The 20,386-nt window shown below is 35.9% G+C and overlaps 1 protein-coding gene and 1 pseudogene across 2 annotated transcripts in view; both read left to right on the top strand.

Annotated features, from left to right (window-relative positions):
- The window catches only part of CLVS2 (clavesin 2), an 89,522-nt gene that overhangs the window by 51,069 nt on the left and 18,067 nt on the right, over positions 1-20,386 (top strand). The window contains exon 4 of the mRNA XM_008566853.1: positions 17,959-18,069. Coding sequence (XP_008565075.1) covers positions 17,959-18,069 — 111 coding nt within the window. The remainder of the gene's footprint in view (positions 1-17,958; positions 18,070-20,386) is intronic.
- LOC103585773 lies at positions 11,723-12,257 on the top strand (annotated as a pseudogene). The gene has a single exon (XR_550104.1). The product of XR_550104.1 is annotated as a 28S ribosomal protein S36, mitochondrial pseudogene (transcript).

Here is a 20,386-nt window from a genome sequence, read left to right as displayed (position 1 = left end):
GAAAAAAAAAAAGAAAAAAAAAAAGAAAAAAAAACAAACTAATTCACCCACATACACACACACACACACACAAAAAAAAACCGGAGGGGGGTGGGGTGGGGAAGAAGATATAACAACTATACTTCCATGAAGTTGTTACAACAAGCAAACGGAAAGGACATTCTTGGGGGGGAGGGGAGAGAGGGAGGAGGGAGGGAGGTGTCGGTGACGGGCCATAATAATCATATACAGTGTATATTGACAAAATAAAAAAAATAAATAAATAAATAATTTAAAAAAAAAAAAGAAATGATACAATTATTTGTTACCCTTGCTATTCATTCATTTTATTTTATTTTATTTTATTTTATTTTATTTTATTTTATTTTATTTTGGCGGCTGGCCAGTATGGGGATCTAAATCCTTGACCTTGGTATTGTCAGCACCACGCTGTACCAAGCATAGAAGAGCCTGACTTAGGAATGGGATCATGTCACATTTTTATGAGGTGGGAGTTTTTACTTTGAGTTCCCTCCTGCTGTTATACTCAATTGAAGTTGGTACTTCAAGGATTGTGAGAAGGTGTGAGAATGGCTTCTTGTCATGTTCTTTATCCTGTTTCACTCCCTGATTGTATCAGCACACGCCAGCAGTGACTGACTTAAATCAGCCTTCCATCTTCATGTTGAGGCTGTGTGGCTGTGATTTGCTTCAATCTGTTATCAACTTTCTCAGACAGGAAAAGCAGCTGGTGAGAATACCACATCTGTTTTGCTCACGAAAGATCTTCTTGCCCGTTCAGTATATGATAACTAAAGATGTTACAAATTAAGTGTTGGTTTTACTTTGGGAAATAGTTTTAGCTAGGTACAGCTCTTTTGAAGGAGAATACTTTATATAATGTTCCACTTTAAGTTGTCTGTATTTTTCCATCCTAAAGAGCAGACTTTCTCCTCCATATGCAAAGTCGATGCCATCGAGTCCCCAATGTAAGCTGAGAGCTTTATCCAGGTATAAGGATTTATCCATACAAATGCATCTACATGGTGTTCCAGGGTCCTTTGTGTATTTGGAGAGTAATTGTGTTCTTGGGTATATTTGAAGAGTAGTTAGCTAGCACCAAGTGATCAACTGTGGGCACACAGAAACAATAACAAAATAATGTTTGTATGGAATTGGGATATACCTGAGATTTAGAGATAGCCTAATCAGTTCTAGCCCACGATTTTAGAGATCCTTACCGTATGGTCATAATGTACTCAAGTAAGCTTTCTCTCCATAATAATCTCTCTCTATATATGTGTATGTGGCTAGAAGGGAAGGACAGGGATACTTTTGCTGACAGAGACACTTTTTTCTAGTAATTAAATGGATTTATCACTGGAACCTAGAAGCCAAGAGTGTTACAGATTGTTTTAGTACATGAGTTCAAAACATAGCAGGAAAAGAAGGAAAAAAGAAGGATTAAAGTGTTTCTTTCTTTTCTTTTTTTTTTTTTCAATAGAGAGACATTGTATTTTTTGTCATTAGTGAATATCTAAGAAATGAAGAACTGTGAAACTCAGCTTGGCCACATCTTAGACCAAGTAAGATTTAAGGATAGTTTGGTATCCAAAGATACTTCTTAATATACTTTTTATGTCTGGGAAGGTTCCGATGATCTCTTTTGAAAATAATATGGAAGAAGGATTAGAATATGTTAGAACTGCTACGTAATCTAAGCATTGTTTTCATGTATATTTTGTAGTTTTAAAGTGTTTTTTTATGTAGACATTTTTATTAATGAAACCAATATTTGCATTAACATCTGAAAGCCATCCCAACTGCTTTCAAAATCAAATAAAATTATTAACATTTTTAATATAAAATCCTACTATACTTCAATATTATGACTCTATTTGGAGTAGGTTACATTTACAAAACCCCCCAAAGCCAGTATTTTCTATTTTTATTTCACAAAAAAGTATTTTTAAGTCACCTAGTTCTTTTTTTTTTGCTGTTACATACAAAGAGTTAGAATTATTATTTATTTCTCACATTGATGTGATTGAATAATAATAGTCTACGAAATTTGAAAAGTACATGACTAAACTCATTTTCGGATTCTTATAAAAATTAGAATTTGTAATAATTTTTATTTTTGTCCATGCTGGAAATTTTATCTATCTTTATTCTTTAACAATCAAGTTTACCTATAAAAGTTTACTATCTGTTCTTCTATTTATTTATTTATTTAGAATATTCATGAGATACAAAGCTGATTGTCCCCCCTCCTGCCCATGATGTGAGGGGCCAGATTCATATTGGGGACATACCCATACCAGAAATTGCTTTTGTACCCTTCGTCCCCTTCCAATTATCCCACAACCTCCCTCCCTCTCCCCTTCTCCCCTTAACTTCAATTTGTAGCCCTAGGAATGTTCCCTCCCTCTATTGGATCATGGGACTACTGTGGTCTTTCTTTCCTGCCTTCCTTTCTCTCTTAGCTTCCACAGATGAGTGAGCACTTGAGGTATTTATCCCTCTGTGCTTTGCTTGTTTCACTCAACATAAGTTTCTCCAGGTTCATCCATGTTGTTGCAAATAGGAGTATTTCATTCTTTTTATGGCAGAGTAGTATTCCATAGTGTATATATACCATAGTTTCCTTATCCAATCATCTATTAATGGACATTTAGGTTGGTTCCATATCTTGGCTATTGTAAACAGAGCTGCAATAAACACAGGAGTGCAGGTATCCCTTCGACATGATGATTTCCATTCCTCTTGATATATACCCAGAAGAAGAATTGCTGGGTCATACGGAATATCTATCTGTAGTTGTTTGAGAAACCTCCATACTGTTTTCCATAGTGCTTGTACTAATTTACAGTTCCACCAACAGTGCAGGAGTGTTCCCTTCTCTCCATACCCTCACCAACATTTGTTATTCATCAGCATTTTGATTATAGCCAGTCTAACTGGGGTGAGGTGGTATCTCAATGTGGTTTTAATTTTCATTTCCTTGATGACTAGTGATGTTGAGCATTTTTTCATGTATCTGTTGGCCATTCGTATGTCTTCTTTTGAAAAATGTCTATTCAGCTGCTTTGCCCATTTTTTAATTGGGTCATTTATTTTTTTACTGTATAATTGCTTGAGTTCTATGTATATTCTGGATATTAGTCCCTTGTCGGATACATAGTTGGCAAAAATTTGTTCCCACTCTGTAGATTGTCTTTTCACTCGGTTTATTGTTTCTTTTGCTGTGCAGAAACGTTTTAGTTTGATATAGTCCCATTTGTTTATTTTTTCTTTTGCTGCTTGTGCTTTTGGGCCCTGACCTAACTGCTGAAGTGTTTCCCCTATATTTTCCCTTAGTAATTTTACGGTTTCAGGTCTTATACTAGGTCTTTAATCCATTTTGAGTTGATTTTAGTGTATGGTGAGAGATGCGTATCAAGTTTCATTCTTCTGCATATGGATATCCAGTTTTCCCAGCACCACTTGTTGAAGAGGCAATCTTTTCCCCAATGTAGATTTTTGTTGCCTTTGTCTAATATCAGATGGCTATAAGCCTGAGGAGTGATTTCTGGGTTCTCAATTCCACTCTACTGGTCTGAATGTCTATATTTATATGAGTACTATGCTGTTTGGGTTACAACAGCTTTGTAGTATAATTTGAAGTCAGGCAGAGTTATGACTCTGGGTTTTTTTTTTTTTTTTTTTGCTCAGGATTGCTTTGGCTATTTGGGGTCTTTTGTTTTTCCGTATGAAAGTCAAGATAGTTTTTTCCATCTCTGTGAAGAATGTCATTGGTATTTTGTTGGGGATTGCATTGAATCTGTAGATCACTTTGAGTAGTATAGACATTTTCACAATGTTAATTCTTCCAATCCAAGAGCATGGAATATCTTTCCATCTTTTTGAGTCTTCTTTAATTTCTTTCAGAAGTGGTTTGTAATTCTCATTGTAGAGGTCTTTAACCTCCGTGGTTAAATTGATCCCTAGGTATTGTGTTTTTTTGGTGACAATTGTAAATGGGCTTACTTTATTTCTCTGTCTGTTAATTCATTATTTTAGTATATAAATGCTACTGATTTCTGGGCATTTATTATGTATCTTGCAACATTACTGAAGTCATTAACCAGCTTTAGGAGTTTTTTGATAAAGTCTTTAGGTTTTTCTATATATAGTATCATGTCACCTGCAAATAGGGAAAGTTTGACTTCATCTTCTCCAACCTGGATTCCCTTTATTTCTTTCTCTTGCCTGATTGCTCTAGCTAGGACCTCCAGCACTATGTTGAATAGAAGTGGTGAGAGTGGACATCCTTGTCTTCTTCCTGTCCTTAAGGGGAAGGCCTTCAATATTTCCCCATTCAGAGTAATACTGGTGCTGGGCTTGTCATAAAAGGCTTTTATTGTGTTGGGATATTTTCATTCTATACCTAATTTGTTGAGAGTCTTTATCATGAAGGAATGTTGAATTTTGTCAGATTCTTTTTCAGCATCTATTGAGATAATCATATGGTCTTTCTCCTTGAGCTTGTTGATGTGATGTATCACATTTATTCATATGTTGAACCATCCTTGCATCCTTGAGATGAATCCCACTTGATCATCGTGTATAATTTTTTAATATGTTGCTGTATTCTGATTGCTAGTATTTTGTTGAGGATTTTAGCATCTGGGTTCCTCAAGGGTATTGACCTATAATTTTCTTTTTTTGTTGTGTCTTTATCTGGTTTTGGTATCAGATTTATGTTGGCCTCATAGAATGAGTTTGGGAGAGTAGAGTCTGTTTCAATTGTTTGGAACAATTTCATGAAAATTGGTATTAACTCCTCTTTAAAAGTTTGATAGAATCCAGTGGTAAAGCCATCTGGACCTGGGCTTTTTTTGTTGGAAGATTGCTAATTACCACTTCAATCTCCTTGCTTGTTATTGGTCAGTTCAAGTTTTATATGTCTTCTTGTTTCATTCATGGTAAATTATATGTGTCTAGAAACTTATCCATATTTTCTAGATTTTCAGATTTGTTGTCATACAGTTGTTTATAATAGTCTGTAATGAATCTTTGTATTTCTGTGGTGTCAGTTGTAATGTCTCCCTTTTCATTTCTGATTTTTGTTATTTGGGTCTTCTCTCTTCTTTTTCTTTGTTAATCTAGCTAATGGTGTGTCTATTTTGTTTATCTTCTCGAAAAAAACAACTTTTAGTTTTGTTAATCTTTTCTATTGTTTTTTGGGTCTCTATTTCATTTAGTTCTGCTCTGATCTTAATTATTTCTTTCTGTCTACTGCCTTTAGGTTGGGATTGTTGTTGTTTTTCAAGTTCTTTGAGGCATAGCATTAGGTCATTTATTTGGAGTCTTTCCATTTTTTGATATAAGCATTTACTGCAAAAAGTGTCCCTCTTAGTACTGCTTTTGCAGTATCCCACAAGTTTTGGTATAATGTATCTTTATTTTCATTAGTTTCTAGAAATTTTTTGATTTCCTGTTAATTTCTTCTTAGATTCATAGGTCATTCAGGAGCCTATTATTCATTTTCCATGTATTTGTATATCTTCCAGTGATTTGCTTATTGTTTATCTCATTTTAGTCCATTGTGGTCTGAAAAGAGTGTTGGAATGATTTCAATTTTTTAAAAATTTGCTGAGACTAGATTTATGACCTAATGTTGGTCTATCCTGGAGAATGTACCATGCGCTGATGAGAAGAAAGTGTATTCTTTAGCTGTTGGGTGAAATGTTCTGTATATATCTGCCAAGTCCTGTTCGTCTAGGGTGTAGATTAAATCCTGTGTCTCTTTGTTGACTTGTTGCCTGGAAGTCCTGTCCCATACTGAGAGAGGGGTGTTCAGATCACTCACTAATAATGTATTAGGTCCTGTCTCATTCTTTAAGTCTTAGAGTGTTTGCTTAATATATCTGGGCACTCCAGTATTGGGTGCATATATGTTTATGATTGTTATGTCTTCTACATGGATAGTTCCCTTTATCATTATATAATGGCCTTCGTTGTCTTTTTAAATATTTTTTGGTTTAAAGTCTGTTTTGTCTGATATATGAATAGCTACTCCTGCTTATTTTCGGTTTCCATTTGCATGGTATATCTTTTTTCCATCCCTTTACTTTTAGTCTATGAGTGTCTTTACAGGTGAGATGGGTCTCTTGAAGACAGCATATACTTGGGTCTATCTTTTTAATCCAGTCAGTTAGTCTGTGTATTTTGAATGGGGAATTTAGTCCATTCACATTTAGAGTAGTTATTGAGAAGTGTTATTTAATTCCTGTCATTTAATGGCTACATGTTTAGGTGGTTTAAATATCTTTTGATCATTATTTCCCCTTTTATTTCTCTTCTCCAGTGTGAGTTGGGGGTTTAAGGTGGAATGGTTTAGCTTCTTTCTCTTTCTTGCTGGCATTTTTATTTTAACTGTGGGTTTTGCTCTGTCTTGTGTATTCATGTTGATGGTCACCATTATTCAGAATCCAGATGAATGACTCCCTTAAGAATTTCTTGCATGGCTGATCATGTGGTGGTGAACTCCCACAACTTTTGTTTGTCTGGGAAATATACTATTTCTCCCTCATTTCTGAAGGAAATGCCTTGCTGGGTAAAGAATTCTTGGCTGGCAGTTTTTTTCTTTTAGTATTTTGAATATATCATTCCAATTTCTTCTGGCCTGTAGGGTTTTGGTTGAGAAGTCTGTTGTTAGTTTGATGAGGGTTCCCCTATAAGTGACCTGACGCTTTTCTCTTGCTGATTGAAGAATTCTCTCTTTGTTTTTGAGCTTTGCTAATTTAACTATAATATGTCTTGGGGAGGATCTTTTTGGGTTGAATCTGCTTGGGGACCTTTGAGCTTCCTGGATCTGAAAGTCTGTATGTATCTCACCCTACACCTGGGAAGTTTTCTGTTACTATTTCCTTGAGTAGGTTTTCAATACCTTTTTCCTTCTCCTGCCCTTCAGAAATACGCACAGTTCAGATGTTAGAGCACTTGAGATTGTCTGCTATGTCTATTAGGTTTTCCTCATTATTTTAAATTCTTTTTTCCTTTTTTTTTGTCTGCCTGAGTTATTTCAAAAAGACCATCTTCGAGCTCTGATATTCTTTCTTCTGCTTCCTCTACCTGGCTGCACAAGATCTCAGTCGTGTTTTTTATTTCATGGAGTGAGCCTTTCATTTCTAGAAGTTCTGCTACACTCTTTTTTATGTTATTAATCCTTTTGTATATTTCCTCCTTCATATTCTGGATATTTTTTTCTTGTTTCATTGTGTTCTCTAATGGATTCTTCCTTTATTTCTTCAAGTTTTCTTAAGATCATTACTCGAAAATCTTTTTCAGACATTTCAAGGATTCCCTATTCCATGGAGTCTGACTTTGGAGCATTACTGTTTCCTTTCGGTGGTGTCATTTCTTCTTTATTGTTTGTACTTCTAGTGTTTTTTCACTGATGCTTGGTCATTTGGTAGGGGGTTTGCTTCTTCTGTTACACTGAAGTTGGCTATGGAGTGGCCTTGGTTGCTACTGCGGGGGGTGAATGGTCTTACTTGACAGTAGTTGTGGTGATGGTTATGTTAAACCAACTTGGTTCCCATTCTAGACTCTGTGATCTTAGAATGAGCCCCTAATGCATGGAGTTCTCCTGGGCCAAACTCGGTGGGTTGGATCTGTAGGCTGGTGCTCCCCCCCTGGGTCTGAGGCAGGATAAGGGGCCACGTGGAGCCATGCAGTTCCGCTGGCTGCCTGGTGCTGGTTTGGGGCAGTGGGGCCAGGCCTGGAGCTCCCCCCGCCTGCCTGGGTCCAAGGCAGTGGGGTGGGGGACCGTGTAGAGCTGCATGGTTCTGCTGGCTGGCTGACTGGCGCTGGCAGGCTCACCTGTGTGGTGCCTTTTTTTCTTTTCTTTATAGAACAATATATAACCATTATTTACAAGTGGTGACTTAGTGGTGAAAGAAGAAATGAGGTTATTTGTTATAGATTTAAACAAACCAACTATATTAACATTTTTTTGTTTTAGATTTTTAAACACAAAATTATAAATTTTGAAATGATAGTCTATATTAAGATTCAACAATAAGAACATTACAAAACTTTCATTTTCACATGGGCAGAAGACAACTGTGTGCCAACTTGGATAAGGAAAGTGTAATGCTGTGTCTTTGTTTGGCCCTATAGCCTCATAAACTGAAGCAGCCCTGACCACCACTGTGTTCTGAGTGGCCTCAGAAGATTCCTCCTAGTCCTCTCAAGTGGAAGTTGAAAAACTTTCTTTTTCCAGACTATAAATACAGCACTGATTATAGAAGCATCAAAGTAATGTAGTCAAATTCCTTTGCCTTCAAAATGTTGGTGTGAGACCTGCTCTCCCTACAGCACATACCCACCCACAATTTTAAGGACATGATTCTTTAAAACCTTAGACTACTATGGCAGGTTTCCTAGTAGTGCTTATTGAGAGGGTGTGTCCCTCTAAGCTTTTCTTTATGTAACCTATAGAGGAGACTATTGGGCAACACATTGCACTTAGTCATCATTTCTAATTAATTTTAAAAAGGCAAACAAACAAGCCAGAGGACACCCTCAGACAGAACTGAAAAAGAGCAAAGCTAGTAAATCTCTGTAATAGAAGCTGAATTTTGTAAAAGGAGAGTGACAGCGCAAAAGAGAGATTTTCTAGGAGTCACGTGTCATGAAGTCTTCTTTAACCAAACATTATGCATATAGGATGTGGGAAATGACTATTTTCTTTAATAGAAATGTCAGAAATGATATGTTTGCCTTTGGGTAGAGCACATTCCATTGACAACCCTTAAGAGAAATACATGTCGAAACACTTGTATTCATGACAGACAATTTAAACAATAGCTGACATTTTGCCAAGGGTCTTCAAACAGATACTGTAAAGTATGCAAGTGCAAACCTAGAACATCAGTTTCAAATTTAAAAATCTAACCTAAAAGGTTATCTGCATCTTAGTGCATATTTGGATTTGGAATTTTAACATTTGAGAGGAAACAATTATTTCAAAATGTATTCATATTTCAAAAATTGAAAATTCTGAAGAGAATTTTACATATAAAGCCACATATTAATGGTAAATTAATGTATTCCTTTAATCACTACTTTAGATGATTCATAATGATGAATCCATGCTGCTTTCTTAAAACCCTTGTTAAAAGTAAGACACTGTTTTCTGAGGAATCATGAATATTTAAATATGTGACTTACTCGTATTTTGTTTCAGAGATTGTTCATCAAATAGAAAGCCTTGCTAAAAGCTTATTTTGAAATACAATGTCATATATTTTTGGAGCTAGACTTGTTTGAAGGAACTGACTGTTCATTTTGTTTAACCATTCAATCAACTTTTTTCTAATGACAAACTCCTAAGTGTTAAACAAACTGGTTGTAGAAAATGTTATTTATTATTGTTTCCCTACATATCAAGCAATTATTATACACACACACACACACACACACACACACATATATATATATATATATATATATATATATATATATTTTGGTAAAATTTGCTTCTAACTAATTCTTTGCATCTAACCAAGCTCCTTTATTATATGTCTACCTGGATAGCATGAGACTTGAATGGAGAGTTAGAAGTTAAGAAAATGGAGGTGAAGCATCCTTCTCCATGTGAGCAATCCCAATTTAAGCTCTTATCTTCTCATGAGGGTCAGATCTTTTGTTTCCAATCTGTTATTTGGGTTCATTTAAATATGGTTCATTAGCAGTTATAAGACAGGCATAGAAAAAGTCATTCCAATTAGCTAGTAATTAAACAGTTTCCTGGCTGTCTCTTCTCAGTTTGGCAGAAGACACTATTTGGAATGTTTTGGTAAAAATCTTTGTTTCCTCGTGAAAGCAAGTAAGTGACTTTCCTGGATCTGTCTGTTCACTCAAAGATGAGACTGAATATGTGGGATCACAACTCTAGCACCATTCTTATCACTTCCAGATCCTGGTGGAACATGGGAGGAGGGATTTGAAACTAGAAAAAGCATGACTTCCTTCAGGTACCTGAACCTTCTACAAGATGGGTGGGACATGTATAAAACTAGCTAATACAACATTCTAAAAGATGGATACGAGGTTTGCAAATACCATTATACTGTCTAAAAAAGATACTCTCCAAAGACATGTTTAGGAGAACATGGTGTAGTTAGCATGTCAAGACAGACCAAACTTAAGAACTTTAAGCACATCTGAAGGAGGCTAATAGTGATGTTCTTGAAGGAACCAGTAGTACCAGCTGCTACAATGACAGCTCTTATTTTCTATACCAAGGCATACTTTCAGAGAGAGTTATATTATATATTGTGTACACCTATAAGCCATTATAAATAACTACTATCATAACCCCAGACTGCTACATAGAGTTTCATGTCATTTATGTAATACTTAACTGAAAAAAACTAGAAGCATACACCATGATGTATAGAGTATTGCTTTTGTTTCTGGCTAGTAAGGTTATGAATGACTTTTTAGAATTATACTTCCTTTGTATTCAATATGTCTATATTAAAAATGTTTAATATTTATACTAAAAGCATCATAAAGGAATAATGCACTATTTTGGCTTTTAGTATAACTTTATGAGTAAAGGTATAGAATTAAAGTTGCAATTTCTCAGTGCTGAGTGCTCTAATTTATCACTGCATACCCTTTGCTATGGTACATCTAGTAGTTGAAGCTAAGTGTTTCAAAAATGTATAAGAAAGAGAGAAAAGAAAATAACATTTAAACAAGACTGATAGATTTAATTCTGAGTAGTTGAGTTACACATACAATTTCTGTCTATATTTACACTAAGGACACTTGTTAACACAAATGATTGGTTTAGGAACCCTAGACAGTCTTCCTTATAAAACAGGATGTAAGTTGTGAATTTAATTCTCATAGAAAAGTGCATTTTGCTCTCATTTGTGGCTGCAAACTGTATCCTGATTGTACCAGAAATTATATCTATATATTTTGTTGGCTAATCTAACAATATTACTTGTAATAGTATTAATACACAATTTTTATAATTTATCAAAATTAATTTAAAAATTTGAATAATATGCTAATAGTTTAGATTCTCCCATTTTTCTTCTTGAATAACTAGATATTTGAGGCAAACGTATTTTTGCTAGAAATATATGAACAATTCACTGATATATACATATAAATATATTTTCCCCATTTACAGTGTTTATAGTGCCAATGAGGAGAAAGTAGACAACTTGCTTTGATTGGTCCTCATTTTGCAATTGTTGCCCATAGCAGTCTACTCTTGAAGACACTCACAATTGCATGCTGAAGTTACTTCCACATCCATCTTCTCCCAAAGAAGGAAATTTACTTCCGTGTGAAGTTCTACAGAAGCTCGTAGATACTCTGAATTCTACTAGAACCTTGGCAGGCCAACTTCTGATTAACTGAAACATTCAGGCAAGACAATCTGTGAATCAAGAAGATTCTGCTGAAGTTAAAATATGATGGTAGTGGGTCAATCGGCAAAAACTTGGGGAGGTAGAAATTCTGTTACCTTTCTTCATCCCATCTTGGCTGCACTCTCACTAACTGTAGGGCATCTCTTATTTTATTGTCTCCAATGTGGCCAGCAGAGTCAATGACCAGCGTATTATATGTTGTTATTTTGATCATTATTTTGTACTATGTAGTGCTATTTAGAGCCAAACAGTTGCCCATTAAGCTGCATTATAAAATTACCTCGTCAGAGGTTAAGATGGGCAGCGAAATGGCGTCTGCCAGTGGGGTCGTGCAGGTAGTCAAGCCACATACCCCATTAATAAGGTTCCCTGACAGAAGAGACAATCCTAAACCCAACGTATCAGAAGCTTTGAGATCAGCAGGGGTACCATCTCATTCTGCAATTTCACAGCATTCTAAGAGGGAAGTAAATCAGTAGATTTGCTCATGCATCAAGGTCCACCAGACACTGCAGAAATACTAAAATCATTACCTCAGAAATACAGAAGGAAACTTGTGTCTCAAGAAGAAATTGAATTTATCCAATGTGGAGGTCCAAAATAATCACTGTGGCTGCTGTTTATCATCAAACAAAAGAATTGACTTTATAATAAAGGACATCCAAAATAACAAATGAGAAATTGTATATTAAACAACTTTAATAAACTAAAAAAAAATGAAATATAGAATATTAGATGGACACTTGTATCTCCTAATTTATGTATCTTGGTCAGGTTCTCCACAAGCTTACCTAATTGTTTATGTGCTTTCTACTTATTAAAGTAAACATTTTTAAAAACATAAAAAATAAAAATAATAAAACTACCTCCCTGGTCATTTCCACATTTGTAAAGTAGGGTTGATAGTTAATATGGTATCCCTGTGTCTAGGAGGTATGCTTAGTAATGAACAGATATCATCAGCTATTAGCAGTTTTATGAAATGTTGTTCACATTTTACAGATAAGGAAATTGTGACTCAGAGAAGATAAATAGTTTCCTTAAATAGTAACTATCAGAGCCTATTCCATTCAATGAACATTCCTCTAGCTCTGCTACGATACACACACACACACACACACACACTCACACGTTTTTGAAATACTGGAAGCACAGAGATGAATCCAGACACAGACTGGTTCAGAGGTAAGTACATAAAACAGAACTCTTTCTGGATAGTTAAAGAAAAATGGATCTAATAAAGGCAGCTAGTGTTTCAAACCTCATTGGAAGAGCTGGAGCAATGGGCATTAGGGAGGACTGCCACTAGACTCTTGGTTTTGAGGTCATACTCCTGCAGATGTGATTTAACAGATAAGAAACCACTGTGCCCACCTCTGTAGCTGCTGTCCCAGAGGGTTCTCACCTCCTAAGTGGCACCTAAAAAGAAGAAGATGAGATCCAGACACTGACTGCTGCAAGTAATTGTTACAGAACCCAAGTCCATGGCCTGTCCTGTGCAAAAAGCCTGGCTTGGCTCACCAAAATCTGTTACCCCAGGGCATTCAGCTCCCTGCTTAGGCTCACCAAAATCTTGTTACTGAACCCGTGTCTGGCTGCCTGCCCCAAACAAAAACAAATGACCCAAAAGTCAAATTGATGGTGAAAATGGAAGTTAGCTTTTATTTGGGAATACCAGTGGTCTAAGGAGAGATGTTAATCTAACCCATCTCTCTGCTAAACCTGAAGGAGAATGACTAGACTAAAACCATCTCAAAGGCTCAGATTTACTGAGGCGTTTTTAAAGAGTGGGTTGAGAGGATGGAATGTGGAAAATGAAAAACAGGAGAGGGGATTGTGTAAGGGGCCAGGTGCAAATTCTCTAAGGCTCCTTCTGGATTCTGTGCTCGTCCTTAATATTATCTTAGGGCCCTGCTGGATTTTGATTTGCTTCAGAGTGGAATCAGCATACCTGTATTCCTGTCTTCTTTGGTTTCTCCAGGTCTGGACAGTATATGTCTCATGGCAAGTCTGTAGTTTTAGGCTGACTGGAAAACAACTTTACATTTACATAAATAATGTCACTTGCGAAATAGCAAATAACCATGGGAAGAGGGGGAACTCAGAAAAATATGCTAAGCAAAAAACTATGTCCCTTGAAATTTTCCTACAGCCCGGGAGATTTTAGGTCCCAGCATGGCTTCAGTCCTGCTCACTCCAACACAATCTCTCAGCTAAAAGCCTGCTTAGTAGCTGCTGCTTTGGCAAAAAGGTGACTGCTGCCTCCCTTTCGCCTTTTAAATTTTGCTCAAGTGCATCGTGTTGGCAGAACTCTCCCATTTAGAATTGTATGTTTGACCTTCCATGCCTTGTCCTGTAGGGTGGGGCATGACCTGAGTGGAAACGGATTCCAGGCCAGCACTGATTGACCATGGAGAACACACAATCTCTGTGCTCAGAGAGCTCACAGTTTATGAGTGGAGGCAGACAAAGAGACAATTTCAGGGTCATGTGGCATGTGATGGACTCAGGCACTGTGCTGGTGATGGCAGAGAGCAGGCTTTTATGGGTGAGCAGTGGGTCAGAGAGAGAGAAGGGATCAAAAAGGGATCTTCTTGGAGATGATGTTCCCTGAGCTAAGTCTTAAGGGATTGCTAAGATAGATCATACAGTAAAGAAGGGAAGGACATGGTAGGTGCATGGGAGAGAGCTAAGTCAACAAGCTGTAAGACAGCACAGTGTCAGCAGACATGAAGGGGATTCAGGGAAGAGATGTGCGCTGGAGGGAGTGGGTTTTGGATTTTAGTGGGATCACACTGGCATCATGTGCAAGAAGGATATGAAACTCCACAGAGGCAATGGGTAAATACTGCAAGACTGGGGGCATGATTGGAAATGAGTAGGATCACAGTGAGGAAAAGGAAGAAATCAAGGATTCTTGTTTTGGACTTTGATGCCTGAGAGGTAGCTTCAAAGCAGACTTTTAAGCTAGATCTACTTGTTTGCAAAGTCACAGATTTCCCTGCTCTTTCACTTTGCCTCAACTGTGATTTGGCACTGATCAAGTTGTTGTATATCTAAAGATGTATCCATCACGTGAAAGTTGTGTGTAAATCTGTGCATATCTGTTTTTTCAGGAGAGAAGAAACATGGCTTCCCTGTGATTCTCAGAGTTTAAGAATCACTTGAGCTCTGACTTTTGGCTTAATAGCTTTGATAGATGGTGTTCATTCAGATTTGTTCTAGAAATTAAATGCTTATTCAGGAATATATTTTTAAAACATATTAAGTAGATCCACATCAGGCAATACAGCAGGTTAAAAAATTTTAAAGATCTTCCTGCTTTGAAGTACCAGAATGTTGGATCCATCACAACAAAATACTTCCATGTGCATTACTGAACTCTCAGGAACATGAGATGAGTCATCTTAAGCCAAGCACACACACAAACCTATAAGAAAAATACAGGAACATAGGTGAAGCCTAGGAAGTTCTGGGGGCAAGTAAGCTGTTAAGCACAAGAGCTTAGAGCTTTAGTGAGTAATGGTTGCCTAGGGTGTGGGGTGCTCATGAGCACAGAAGAGGCTTTCACATGTTGAGAACAAGTGGTAGACTGGATGTGAAATCCTACATTCCTCCAGGTGCTACACCCTTAGGAAAAAGTGGTGATAAGAAAACTCTCTGGCTAGGAAGCCTTTAAGGAAACCTCTCTGTCACTCCCATATCCAGGTGGAAAAGTAATAATAGTAATAATAATATCAGTATTAACAATGATGTTGATGATAATAGTCTCTCTTGGTAATTTGAGGCCATAATTGTCTCATATGGGTCTATGATTTGGAAATACATTGCAGTCAGGGAAGTCTCAAGATGGGAAATTAAATGAAAGCTGTACCAGGTTGATAGCACATAATAGGAGCTAGAGAAAGGCATCCTCGAGCCAGCTCCTTTAGGATTTCCAATAATTAATATTAACCAAATATGGGTTAACCATATACAAGATGCCATGAACAAAGTAAAGAGAGCAAACAATAAATTCAAACTGTTCAGGATTTAGAAATAAAATACCTGTGTATACAATGTGCATGCTATTAAACAGTGTTATTACTGATAAAATTAAACAAAATGAGCAAAGACCAAGAAACTGGCAATTAATGTCACATGAGAATCTGTTTTATACCCACTAATTTGGCAAAAATTAGAAAGATTGACAATATCAGTTTTGGTATATGGAACAGCTGGAACTTTCGTGCATTACTTGGGGAAGGAGGGGTATAAATTGGTACAAGCGCTCTTACAATTTTGTACATTTGAAATATATACACTCTGACTCAACATTAACACTTTTAGATAAATACCCTACATTACACTTGAACATGCACAAAAGATGTGTCTAAGAATGCTGTCTTCAGGGGCCGGCCCGGTGGCGCATTGCTACAGTGCGCCGCTTGAGAGCGCAGCGGCGCTCCCACCGAGGGTTCGGATCCCACATACAGACCGGTTCCCGCTCACTGGCTGAGCGAGGGTCGGGCGCAGCACCAAGGGTTGCGATCCCGTTGCCGGTCCCGGTCCAGTACGGGTGCGACACTGAGGGTTGCGGTCCATTGCCGGACACGAAAAAAGACAAAAAAAGGAAAAAAAAAAGAATGTTGTCTTCAGAGCAGCAATAATGGTAATGGCAAAACAAACAAAAAGCATGGACAGAAGAAAATAAATTAATTATAGTGTACCATACAAATGATGTACTATACAGTAGTGACAATGAATTAGAGCTACACACCATGTGTATAAACCTCAAACACAATAAACCTCTAAAATAATGTGACAACAGAAGAATATATACACTATAACAACATTTTTATAAAGTTTAATTACTTAAGAAACAACAAAATATTTTAGGAGGACATATATATATATATATAGTGAAATACAAAATATAATAAATAAAATATATGAAATATAAAATTTAGAAAAAATAAAGTTTATAAATTTATAATATTTGTAAAATAAAATATATAGTATAAGCAAGGGAATATGAAATTTTAAAATGTGGGAGAGGGTGAAAGAATATGAATACAGTGGACTTTAAAGTTACCAGCTGTGTGGAGATATACGTGTTTGTCTTAGTGTTCTCTTTATTGTTTATATGTACACTGTTTATCTGCTTTTTACATATAAAAATTTTGTAACTGAAAAACGTACAATGCCTGGTTTTCTATCTGGTTCATTTCTGTTATTCTAATAACCTCTTGATGAATGAAAACTGTGTATTTATAAAAGAAGTAAGGCACTGAAATAAAAGGAGACACGTTTTACCTTTGGCAAATTCTAATTAATTTATTTTTTGAAGTACTGTTGCTTTTTAGAGTGCTATTCTCAGACACAAAAATTACTTTGCAAAATAATGTTCATCAGTTCTGAAAATCAATATGCAGGCAACTAAATTAATTCACTAATGCTCGAAAGTGTCCCAATGAAAACAAATATTTTAATGGGGCTGTGCTATGCATGCTTTTGACCACAGAAGCTTGTTCAAAAAACATTTCTTTATATAATATATATATATATATATATATATATATATAATTACTTCATTTCCTTTACTTCTCTTTTGTTCCTGTTCATGCTCTAAATAGAATCTAGAAGAATAACTATTACGATGCTTCTTGAGAGACACTTTTACTGGTTTCGTTTTTTTCTAAAGCAGACCTTTGTGGTTAGTTTAGTGTGTAACTTTGAACGAGTAATAAGAATCAAACCCATTTATGTGGCATCCTTAGCATACTCAAGCGCAGTGTCAAATATTGTAATTCATTTGGCTGAAGGATTCCTTTCATACTTTGGAGTGGACTAGGGATGCACCTGTTTAATAATGAGTAGACAAAACACTTCTCTGCACCACTGCAGAGTCAAACCTTACACAAGGTTGGTTGTTGCTGAAGGGGAGGCTGGTTTTACGATAGTTCCATTTTCCTTCTGTGAGCTGAGCTCAGTGGTTTTGACTTTCATTTGACTTAGTGAAATGCATCCTTAAATTTCTTTCAGTACAACTCTGGGTTTTTATTTTGATTAAGCATTTTTTTTGTAGCTAAAATAAGGAAAGGAGAACGTTTATAACAAAGTTGATAAAATAATAAGATAAGGAGAATAAAGTGAGTTTTGAATTTAATAAAACACTTTAAATGCATTTGAATCTAAACATAAATAAATGAAACTTCTGTCCAACATAGGTTAATGATTTGATAAATCTCTAATAACTTTTAGTTTTGTTTCTTGACATGCAATGACTGTTAGTTTGCAAACTTAAAGTAGCACCCTCCTAAAAATGTTGAAATTCTTATCAGCAACCTATTCTGGAGAAGGATTTGCTTTATTACACGTTGTTTCAGTTTCAGTATGAAGGTTACAGTGTTTAACGTGGTAAGGTTTTCCCTTCTTTCTTCGTCCTAACTACAGATAATCCCATTTAAATGTGTGAAATAACAAACCTGTATACTACATGACTTTACCTAATTCTTCTCAGTGTATTGGTTTTTCTCCATCTTTACTCTAGGATAGTTTCCCAGCACGATTTGGAGGAATTCATTTTGTTAATCAGCCGTGGTATATCCATGCCCTGTACACCGTGATCCGGCCTTTCCTAAAAGAGAAGACTCGGAAAAGGGTATTTGTTTCTTTGTTTTTAATCCTTTTTCTTCCCTCATTCAATGAATTATGATGCCTACTACGTGTATAATATTGGCTGTGGTAAAATGTGTTTCTATATTGTGTATAAATATTCAACATAAAGGACTTCAAAATTCTTAGAGAGCTTGTGGTTAATTCTGAACAGTGTACCTGTGAAATAAACATTTAAAAGCTAGCTCTCCTGCTTTCTCACAAAAGGGGAGGACATTTTAGCACATTCATTATATATTAAAGCCTCAGTTTAAAGGTCAACTCTTTTGTGAAAGTTACTATATTTTTAATATCTATTGTTAGTATACTTAATTTCAATAACGTTGAAACAAAAGTTATTTTATAAGCTGATAATTCACTGTTATTTCACAATATGTATTGCACTGAGTATAGTGAACTTTGTGATATCTAATGCAATTTTTTAATGACTATCATGATCAATCACACATTTTGGGAAAATACTAATGTGTACAAATTTTAATTTTTTAAAAAATACAAATGACTTGAAGTCTCTCTAAGATCCAGTAAATCTTATAATGAGGATAATCAAAGTGTATAGAACAAAATAATTGTTTTTCTGAGATTAAGATCATTCAGTACTGTGCATGACACATGGTAAATACTGAAAACATTTATAATTTTATTAAAATTTAGATTTTAAAAATGCATCTTGATGCACATTATTTTGTTTAATTTTTGCCATAGCTCTGAAAAATAAACTTGGTAAGCATAATCTATTTCACAGCTAAGGAAAGTAAATCTTAGGATGGATTAGTAACTTGCTTACTCATCAACACAGCTGCAAAGTTGTAGAGCTAATATGCAAACCCAAATATTCCAGATCCATATTTAGGGCTATTTTTACATTCTCATGCTGGGTGTCCAATTTTCAAATGATTAGTTCTGTGGTTAAATATATTTATTTCTAAATATATATGGAAGATAATTTTTCATGTTTACCAATGACCAAGAAGGCACTTCAGGTATTTTTGTGTTGTAGAGGCCTCATTATGAGTATGATATTAGTTTTTGTACATATCAAATATTAGCAAACAGAGAGTTTACCATATACAAATTTGTTGAATATGTTTCAGTAGTTTAGGAAGAAAAATTTTGGAGATAATTATAATTTATATGAAGAATTGTTTTTACCACCAAGAATCAAATTAATTCATATTTTAGGATTCAGAAAGTGTATTGAAGGGCCTCACAATGCACATTCAAGCTTCGTTTTATGAGGGGTGATCAGGTGAACCAAAAAACCCACTGGGGCTTGTAGTACAAATTAGACTAGCGCATGCTTATGTAGTATTCACTCTGTGCCACATGCTGTTCTCAGTACTTCACATATGTTAATTCATTTAATTCTTACAACTATGCTTTAGGGTAACTATTATTATTTTTCTCACTTTTTAGATGGGAAAATGAGGCACCAAAGTTTAACGAGTTTGCTCTGAATCATAGCTAGTAGGTAGTGGAGCTGGTTATGTGGATTTAGGGGAAAGAAGGTTCCAGCCAGAGGAAATAGCAAAGCTCCTTAGGTAGATGTACACCTGGTGTATTTGAGAAATAGCAAGGCCAGAAAATTGGAGCAGAATGAGCTATGGGGGAGGGGAGTAGAGGACTAGAATGCACCAGATCATATAGGGCTTTGTATACCACTGCCTGGATTTGGGCTTTCAGTTAGAGTGAGATGAGCAGCACTTGAAGGGTTTTGAATACAGGGGTGGCTTGTTCCAACATGATTTTAGCATGATTCTGCTCTGTTGGAAAACACTGAGGAGGATCAATTCTAGAAAACAAGAGCACTGGGTTTAGGGATTTGGGGATTGAATTTGACAATTTTGTCAATGCTTAGAAGAATGCATTGCTAGCATTATTCTTGATGCAAGGGAGGGATCTGAACTCTACCATTTTAATTAAATAATTAATTATAGGTTAAAATACCTTTAAATTCAACTTCTATAGTCAGTGCACAATGTAAAGCTATTACATTTCCTCACTGGTTTTTGAAGTGACTCAGCCTCACGACTTGGCTCAAACACCTTATACTTCACAAGCTAAAAATCTATGTTCTGAAAAACTGATGAAAGGACACCTAAGAAGCAGTTGTGAATCTTCTTCTACAAACTTAGGGGTGTGAGAAACATCTGGTTCTTCATTTTTTACAACTAATAAATGACCGTGAGTCTCCAGCACACTGGGCTGGTAAGAATATCAACTTAAGGTATTACAGGGGCTCCTTCTGCTCAAAATCTCACCAGTGTCTGGAATTTTTCATGCAGACACAAATTTCCCATGTA

This window comes from Galeopterus variegatus, unplaced genomic scaffold (assembly GCF_000696425.1).
Source record: "Galeopterus variegatus unplaced genomic scaffold, G_variegatus-3.0.2 Scaffold17, whole genome shotgun sequence".
NCBI lineage: Eukaryota > Metazoa > Chordata > Mammalia > Dermoptera > Cynocephalidae > Galeopterus > Galeopterus variegatus.
Note: the sequence above shows the minus strand (reverse complement) of the source record. Positions and strands in the feature narration are given on the sequence as shown.